This window comes from Culex quinquefasciatus, chromosome 2 (assembly GCF_015732765.1).
Source record: "Culex quinquefasciatus strain JHB chromosome 2, VPISU_Cqui_1.0_pri_paternal, whole genome shotgun sequence".
NCBI classification, from domain to species: domain Eukaryota; kingdom Metazoa; phylum Arthropoda; class Insecta; order Diptera; family Culicidae; genus Culex; species Culex quinquefasciatus.
The window spans coordinates 189,451,163-189,460,371 of NC_051862.1; the positions used below are offsets into that span (position 1 = coordinate 189,451,163).

Consider the following 9,209-nt stretch of genomic DNA (forward strand, 5'->3'; position numbering starts at 1 on the left):
TCGTTATACCCTGTTATACCACTTTCTCTGAGTTCTATTTCCCCGGTTAGTTGAGTAACTGTTCTTCTCAGGTCTTCTGTACTTGGCTATTGTAGGATTAATTGTGTTTCGAATCTTGTTGCGAACAGTAGTGGTCTGATGTGCTCTAAAGAATCGTCTTCGACAGTGTCAAAGTGTGAAAACAATCGGCTAGAGCAATGAAATTTTTACTAGCGCTGGTTGCGTTCCAGCTGCTGGCGACTTCGTCCGGGATGAACGTCTACAGCGCTGGAGAAGTGGAATACATAGCAAACTTGGACCTTCAATTGTCGGAAGCGTATGCTGCTCCGAAGAAGCAACTTTCACCGGTGATTCTGAGTAAGTTGAATACATTTAAAACAAAATGGTAAACTAACTGAGGAAAAAGCTCATTGAGTTAAACATGAATGCAATTGTTTCCTCTAAACAAAACGAAAAATAATTTGTAAAGCCACACCATTTTGTGAAATTGCGCCATTTTGTGAATATCGCCATTTTGTAACATCTTCTTCATAACTATTCTTTGAGAATAACTTCAATTACTACAATCTCTCGAAACAGTTCCAGGAGCTGGTGGTAGTCGGCTGGATGCACTGCTGGACAAGCCCAAGGTGGTCAACTTGCTCTGTGAGCGTAAAACTGATCGATTCTCCAACATCTGGTTCAACAAAATGCAGATGATGCCGTGGGCCATCGACTGCTGGGCGGACAACCTGCGACTCGAGTACGACCGGACCGCGCGGAAGACGGTCAATTCACCCGGTGTCACTATCAGCGTTCCCGGATGGGGATTTGCCGAGACAGTTGAGTGGAACGATCCGGCGCACTCGCTATTCACCGGATACTTTGTGAACGTGGTGAATGCCCTGGTCCAGCTCGGCTACCGACGAGAGGTTTCGATTCGGGGAGCGCCGTACGACTTCAGGAAGGCACCTTGTCAGTTTTGGAGTATTTCTTTCTTTTGGCTATTATTAACCTAACTTCATTTATTTAGTTGAGGACGAACTCTTCCCCATCAAACTGAAGCATCTCGTTGAAGAAACGTATGAGACGAATAAAAACACCCCGATCACCTTCATCGTGCATAGCCTCGGAGGACCGAAGATCCTACACTTTTTGCAACGGCAAACTCAAGAGTGGAAGGACCAATATGTCCGGCGTGTTATTTCCCTGTCCGCTGCATGGGGTGGTGACGCGAGCTCGCTGAAGACCTTAACCGTCGGCGAAGATGCTGGAATTTTCATCATCAAGAGCAAAGCCATGAAGACCATGTTCGGATCGGCCTCTTCGATGGCTCGTCTGATGCCCAGTCCCCTGTTCTGGAAGGAAGACGAAGTGCTGGCCAAAACCAACAAGCGCTCGTTCACCGTGAACGATTACGAGGCGTTCTACGAGTAAGTGTTGCAAAATTTCTCAACTTGCAATCATTATAAATCTCCATCAATTTCAGAACTATCGGCTTCCCGGACGGCTGGGAAATGTACAAGGACGCCCTGCCCTACATCCAGAATTTCACCGCGCCGGGAGTTGAGGTATATTGCTACTACGGATCGGACGTGAAAACCCTCGAAAAGCTCGACTTTGGCTGGTCGCATGACATGTCCGGTACACCAAAGATCGAGTACGGTGCCGGTGATGGGTTGATCAACGAGCGTTCGCTAGAAGCATGCAAAGTCTGGAGCGATGAGCAGAAACAACCGATCCATGCCAAGGCGTACCCACGTGTCAACCACATGACCATTCTATCGAACCGGAACGTGTTGCGCGACGTGGCCCAGCTGGCGGCTTCTGGGTGAAATGTGGGTGCGATAGGCACATGGTAACATTTTTTAAAATTTTTTTAAGACCATGTTTAAATGTGACTTTTTGAAGAAATTTATTTATGTTAGTGCTGTAAAATGATTGATATCGTAAATTGTGCATACCCATAAACAAAAAATATTGAATAAAGAAAGACAGTTATTAAAACAAAACATTTTTTTTCTTCTTATGTACAAGATGAACATGCGTAACACATCATAATTTTCTGTTGATAAAGTCCCCCGTTTTATGTAATTGCCTTGCCATGCTCGAATAGTTTATAAAATCTTCAACAATTATGCAATAAAGAATACATTCTGTTGATATTTTTTTAATTAAAGAAAATCTAATTTGCAAGCCTTGGCATCTAGATTTCAATGAAGAGAAAATGAAAGTGGGCAATATGATTTTTCAGTAAATTTTTGTGTAAAAGTTAACTTTTCATCAAGTTTCAATTGGGAGTTGTGTTTTACCCCAAATGAAGATAATTGTATGATATAGTCGACAACTTAAAACTAAGTAGTACTTTTGTAACTAAAGTTTCATTTTTTGGTTGAAAAACCTTCTTATTTTCGCATAAGTTAAATATTTTGGTCCTGATTTGGCAGAAATACTATTTTTTAGTGATTTTGAATCAATTTTATCAAAAATAATAGTTATCCAGTGTGTTTGAATTATTTTCATACAAAAATGTATGGACATTTTAGTACGCACCTTTGCCCCGCAAATTTATTTTTAGGAAAAACAATAGTTAAAAAAATAAGAAGAAGAGGAATTTCCAAAAATCTTTGAGGGTTAGCAAGGTAATTGGCTAGACTAAACACTAGTTAAATGGTTTCAAAGATTTCGTGAACCTGAATTTTTTAAACTTTATTTTGTTATCTTTAAATACTAGATCAAAATGGCCCAAAAGTGACTTTTCCCAATAACTTTCACAAACTTATTTTTTTAACTTTTTGTAAATACATAAATTTGACCCTAAGACAAGTCGAAAACCCAAATATGAGCTTTTTAGGTGAGCACCTTTGTCTCGTGTGCACTTTTGCCCCGTACTACTCTACATCATTACTTTTAAAAATATTTTAATTTAACATATTTTTAAGCGCGTCCAAACATGCTTAAAAATGATTATAAACGCAACAAAAATCGTAAGAAATAGCGACATAAACTTTACAAATATTTCCAACGGCCTCAATACAAAAATTTTAACTAAAATTTTACTAGTACATTCAAAACTTTGAGGAAAAAAGACAGAGCAAAAATAAAAATAAGCAAACAGAAAATGGTTCCTAAAATCCCGCGCTTTTGTTTCAACTAAAAGATGCCTGAATGATTTTCACTGAAGTTTGTTTGAAGAAAAAGAAAGGTAGTGCAGTTCACTTCTGGTGCACGAATAATCTCCCTGTGAGGTACTAGATATATCCAATATTTTCATAAAAAAACAGATATTTTCATTTCTTGATAAGGTTATTTATTTTATAATTTACTGTTTGTCCTATCACTTAATCAACAAATATCACAAAAGGTGTGCATTCAACACAAAATTACATTACTGAGTTACAATTAATAGTCTGGTTTTGAAAAATGTCACAAGGTTAGCACACAATCATAGAAAATCTCAATCAACTGTTATCACGCTTATTTGCCACCTGCCAGCAGAGTGACCACATCCCGCAGCACGTCGACGTTGGCCAGGATACCCATGTGGTCGGCCTTCGGATACTTGGTCGCGTTCACCAGCTGGTCCTGCTGTCCGATCCACATTTGGCAGGCCTCAAGCGACTGCAGGTTGACCGTGCCGTCGCCGTCTCCAAACACCGGGGTCGGCGTATCCGTAAGGTCCGACGATGATCCGTAGTCCAGTCTGGAAGGTTGAGTAGATAAGAAAAGATACGGGTTAGTTTGGAGAATTAAGCAAAGCTGAGCTGGTACCAATTACCTCTCAATGGTGTTCACATCCGAGCCATAGTAGCACTGTACTTCAACGCCAGGGGGAGAGAAGTCTTGGATGTAAGGCAGAACGTCCTTGTACATTTCCCAACCTTCCGGATGTTTGATTCCTCTGTAATTAAAAAAGTGGTTAGAACGCAATGATTGTGGCGATTTGATACAAGTGACTTACTCGTAGAATGCCTGGTAATCATTAACCGTATACGAACGACTGGCCGTGCTGATCAGCACTTGATCGGGCTTCCAGAACAATGGGCTTGGCATTAGGTAGGCCAAAGATGGCGTTGATGTGAGCATCTTCTTAACTGGATTACTGAGAACGAATGTATTGCTAAAATCTTCTCCAATAGTGTAGACCTTCAACGATTTGACGCTTCCACCCCAGGCTCCGGCAAGCGAAATCATCCGCTTGATATACTTGTCCTTCCACTCTTGGCTCATCTGGTGCAGAAAGTTCAGCGTCATTGGCCCTCCGTAGCTGTGCACAATCAATGTAACGGGTGTGTTGTTATTGATTATGTAAGCTTCCTCTACCAGGAATCGCATCTTGATCGGGAAATGGACATCTTCATCTGGAATTGAGGCAATATGGTTGGTATTAAGATCCATGCTCGACCAAGACAAGTCAATCTACTTACTCGGTGCCTTTCGGAAGTCGTACGGGGCTCCACGAATGGAAACACCGCGATGATATCCGTTCTGGACCAAAGCGTTGGCCAGATTCACGTAGTACGCACTGACGGCGGCGTGAGAAGTATCGATCCACTCGACGGTTTCAGAGTAACCCCAGCCTGGGAATCGAATCGTAACTCCGGGCGAGTTGGACGTCTTACGGGTCACATTGTTGTACACTAGCCGCAAGTTGTCCGACCAACAGTCAATGTCCCACGGAGCCAGCTGTTCCTTGTTCAGCCAGATGTCGTAGAACTGATCCGTTTTGCGGTAACACCCAAAGTCCGCGGCGGTTTTGTCCAGGTTGGCATCGATACGGCTACCGCCATCGCCGGGAACTGAAAAAAGAATGCTATCCTTGTAATATTCTCTTTGATGAAGATGTTTTGATAACATTAGTCCATTTTGCATACAATTCCAAAAAACATTTTCCGCCATTAAAATTAAAATGTCTGCATTAATCATCTACTGCCCATTTTTTCGACTTTTTTTTATTTTTCTTGCGTTTAGGAGGTCAATTTGAGAAACTTTGAGAAACTTCCAAACGTTAAATTTCTTAAATTTTAAGAATTCTTCATTTCCATGCTTTTGAAAATTGATCAAAAATTTGTTGAAAAATTGAATTTTGGCGATGTTTTGGAGGGTTAAAAAATGTCTTCAAAAATTGATTTACTCTTCACAGTAATTATTGAATATCATAAATTGAGCACTTAAATCTGAGGAAAAAAGTCATTAGGAAACTTCTTTATTGATTCTCTATTGAATAAGGTATTTTGTAAAATGGCTACAATTACCACCATCTTATTTTCAAAGAAACTATCAGCAAAAAAAATGGAGGAATTTTTATGTTAAAAAACAATGGAAATGGGCTATTATGTTATTGTATTGATGGGCTTGAAAAAGCTTAAATGTACTGCAATTGTTCTTTTATACCATATCTCATGTAGGTTGTTTGTCTGAAATCAAGACAAAATGGTATAACGTTCATTTTGTTTAAGGGACGGCTATTGTCTAAAATTTTAGCTCGCTAGCCATTACAAAAACTAAAAAAAAAATGGTTATGTAAATTCACTGTTTCGATTTTTATATAAAACGTAATCGAAAAAAAATAAAAAAAATGCTTTGTATAACACAACTATGTTCAACGGCTTGAAGAATGGAGGACACTTGAGCAATGGTGGAAATCTATTGTCATTTTTTAACAAGACAAACAATTGTATCTTTTGTCTACATAAATTATCAGTCTTACCAAGAATAACCGGCGATAGTTGCTCATGCTGCTGTTGCTGGTCGGGGGACTTTGCCAGCTTCAAGTCCAAATTCTCGAGATACTTGACCTGGTTAAACCCGTACAAGCTGAGGGTCCAAGAGGTGGGCGCCGCAAGCAGGCACGCTGCCAATGCCAGCAGGAACCGCATTTCGGGAGAAATTTAACACTTGCACTTTTAAATTGTGGGAACACATGTAAAATTGCTGTACCGTTTGCAACAAGATTCAAAGTTAATGTGACCGATCATCGGGTCGAGATGTCGGTCGAAGGTTTCTGTCGTGAAGGAAAACAATGACCGATGGATCTCAAATTTGAACAATGCGAATAGTTCTTTTTATTTGCACCATGAAATGTATGAGTTCCAGAGCTCACTTCAGATTACAACATGAAAAAGAAAGGACAACTTCGTTTCACGTGCCATTGACTTTACCATAAAATGTGTACAGACTTAAGCGATAAAATGAATATGTTAGGGGAAGAAAATATAACCGAGAAATTGAACAACTACAAGGCCCAGATGTGACAAATCACTTAAATTGAAATTTTACCGCCTATTTAACGACATTGTTATCAGTTTTGAAAGATAAATACTTTGTCCATTTATTTATTTTATTTAAAGAAGCAATTTGTTTGTTCCGAAATATTGTGAAGATATCCATCAAAAAATCAAATTATTCGCTCTACAGCATTGCCTTGGCGTTCTCGATTGCGAGATTACTACTCGAAACTAAGTGTCCGAAGGCTTGATTGTTGAGGCAATTGCAAACCTCTTTTTACACCTTAGCTTCCATCCACCCCGGGATTCGAACTGACGACCTTTGGATTGTTAGTCCAACTGCCTACCAGCGACTCCACCGAGGCAGGACCCAGGGAGACGACTCCTACACCTGGACTGAGCTAACGACCTAACCTTTTTTAGGTTAGTCCGGGACCAACATTTACTTCCCTTCCGACGGAAGGCGTGATCAGACAAATCTCGTCTCGAAAAATGCCACCGGGACCGTCTGGGATCGAACCCAGGCCGACTGGGTGAGAGGCAATCACGCTTACCCCTACACCACGGTTCCCGGCTGAAGATATCCATAAAAAGTACAAAACTGCTTGGATAATATTTGATTTGATTTTTAAGTAAGGATTGACAACGTAATGTTTTATAAAAATATTTTTTTTATATAAAAAAATTCAATTGATATTTTTGTGATTTTTTGGCAAAGTTATCCGTTTTTGGTAGAAACTTTAAAGTTAGTTTTGGTTTTGAAAAGACTTCAATTTTTTTAAGAAGGTGTTGATTCTTGTCCTTCTCTAATCCATGTCTAAAGATACTTCCAAACCTTCGCCATAATGAACTAATTTTGTTATTCTTAGCTCGTTTTAGACGATTTACCATCAACCACATTACAGTGCTACATTGCAAGCTATAATATTATTACAACATGAAGCTGCTTTTAGTCCTGCTTCTTTGCCAACTATCGGCCCCCATCTCAAAGGCCAGTTTGTACGGTTTCGGCAAAGTTCCCTATATAGACGGCATCGAAAGTAAACTTCGCCGTCACGAGCCTCCGGATCCGGCCAAGCAACTTTCTCCAGTTATTCTCGGTAGGTGTCAATTACGACTTTCATCAGACGATTATACCGATCGCCCGAGTTACGTGCAAAACAAAATGGAGTATTTTTTTGAGCTACAAAAGAGCAGTTACTCGTGATGTTATATGTTGTTTGGAGTTTGATGATTCGATAATCTTTGTATTCTGATTCTTCTTACAGTCCCCGGTGATGGAGGTAGCCAAATCGAGGCCAAACTCGACGTGAAGAATGCAGCCCATTCGTACTGTGTCAAGAAAACGGATGACTTCTTCAATATCTGGTTGAACCGCGAGTATTTGGTTCCATTTGCCATCGACTGTTTGGTGTCTCATTTGCGTTTGGTGTACAACAATGATACACGAAAGACTGTCAATTCAGACGGAGTTACGACCCGTGTTCCAGGATGGGGCAACACTTCGTCCGTTGAATGGATTGATCCAACCCAAGGTGCCGACGGTGCGTACTTTGTCAATTTGGCCAATGCCCTTGTTAGAAACGGTTACAAGCGTGGAGTTTCACTGTTCGGAGCTCCGTATGACTTCAGGAAGGGTCCTAGTAAGAAAAGTGGAGTTGGAATTGTTGGTAGATTTAACAAGATTTGATTTAAATTTCCAGATGAAGATGCTGAGTTCAGAAGCCAATTAAAAGAATTAGTTGAGCAGGTCTTTGCCAGTAACAACAATACTGCAGTAACATTAATCGTTCACGGAGCTGGAGGTCCAAAGTTGTTGCATTTCCTCCAGAAGCAATCTCAAGAATGGAAGGACAAACATGTGAAGCGAATGGTCTCCCTGAACGGAGCTTGGGGTGGAACTGTGCAATCGATCGAAACCTACACTGTGGGAGATGATTTCGGTTTGCCGTACATCGAACCAAGTTCCATCGGAAACATGGAGAAGACGTATCCATCACTGGCCAGAATGATGCCAAGTCCACTTTTCTGGAAGCCTCACTCTGTGTTGGCAAAAACTCGCAATCGTGTCTACACGCTGGAAAATGTTCACCAGTTTTTCAAGTAAGTTACAAACCATCCTCTGACTATCTCATAACAGTTACGCAAACTTTCGTTCCAGCGATCTCGACTTTTCGGAAGGCTGGGAAATGTACCAGGACGCAATGCCTTACGTGCTAAACTTTTCCGCACCCGGAGTGGAGGTACATTGTATTTATGGCAGCAAAGTTGAAACGGTGGAGAGGTAAGAGGAGAGGATTCCAGTTTTGAAAAAGATCACAAGTTTTAAAAGTTTTTTTTTTCTACATTTAGCCTTAATTTTAACAACACCGACGATATCACCGGGACACCGATTTATGAAACCGGCGACGGCGACGGAACTGTCAACAAACGCTCCCTGGAGGCATGCAAGCACTGGGCAGGAGAGCAAAAGAAGCCGGTTGTCGTGAAGAGTTATGCCGGCAACGACCACATGGGAATATTAGCTAATCTTACCGTGCTTGATGATATTGTCCTGCTGCTGTTGCACGATTTGGACTAGCGAAGCTTCTGTAAGTTTACTTTTTTGTTTTGGTTATGAGATTTATGCTGTAAGATTTTTTAAGGTGTAATACAATTTAAACGATTTTAAGGTATACCTTTTTGCGTATCCAGTTTGAATCGTCACCATATTGTTAAACCTATTTTTCATAAAATTTGCATTAATCATAAAACGATGATTAAGAGGAGCCGATTCAGCGGATGCTACCGTTTAAAATGTGACCTTTATGAGATTTTGCATTTTCTCTTTTATCAGAAAAAAACTAACAGGAAAAATGTCAATCGTTGTGCAATATAATACCACCGTTTTTTTTTTTATTTGTTCAGACATTGAGGGTGTTGCGTAAATTGAGGTCATGTATTGGTTTTATTTTTACACATAAAGTAATATTTTACTGAGCTTAGCAGTGATCTTTTTCTATT

The 9,209-nt window shown here is 40.3% G+C and overlaps 3 protein-coding genes across 3 annotated transcripts; 2 read left to right on the forward strand and 1 right to left on the reverse strand.

Annotated features, from left to right (window-relative positions):
* The first annotated feature begins 89 nt into the window (after window positions 1-89).
* LOC6044253 (phospholipase A2 group XV) lies at window positions 90-1,991 on the forward strand. Its single transcript, XM_001861757.2, has 4 exons — window positions 90-357; window positions 580-954; window positions 1,013-1,412; window positions 1,469-1,991. The coding sequence occupies exons 1-4, from the start codon at window positions 198-200 to the stop codon at window positions 1,812-1,814; spliced, it is 1,281 nt and encodes a 426-aa protein (XP_001861792.2). The 5' UTR covers window positions 90-197; the 3' UTR covers window positions 1,815-1,991.
* A 1,316-nt stretch (window positions 1,992-3,307) lies between these two features.
* On the reverse strand, window positions 3,308-5,957 carry LOC6044252 (phospholipase A2 group XV). The gene is made up of 5 exons (XM_001861756.2): window positions 5,690-5,957; window positions 4,407-4,778; window positions 3,941-4,340; window positions 3,758-3,880; window positions 3,308-3,682 (listed from the first exon to the last, which is right to left on the reverse strand). Exons 1-5 carry the CDS (start codon window positions 5,856-5,858, stop codon window positions 3,457-3,459), a joined length of 1,290 nt encoding a protein of 429 aa, XP_001861791.1. The 5' UTR covers window positions 5,859-5,957; the 3' UTR covers window positions 3,308-3,456.
* Window positions 5,958-7,086: 1,129 nt separating this feature from the next.
* Window positions 7,087-8,881, forward strand: LOC6044251 (phospholipase A2 group XV). Its single transcript, XM_038251879.1, has 5 exons — window positions 7,087-7,306; window positions 7,475-7,849; window positions 7,910-8,309; window positions 8,368-8,490; window positions 8,559-8,881. The coding sequence occupies exons 1-5, from the start codon at window positions 7,144-7,146 to the stop codon at window positions 8,785-8,787; spliced, it is 1,290 nt and encodes a 429-aa protein (XP_038107807.1). The 5' UTR covers window positions 7,087-7,143; the 3' UTR covers window positions 8,788-8,881.
* Window positions 8,882-9,209: the final 328 nt, after the last annotated feature.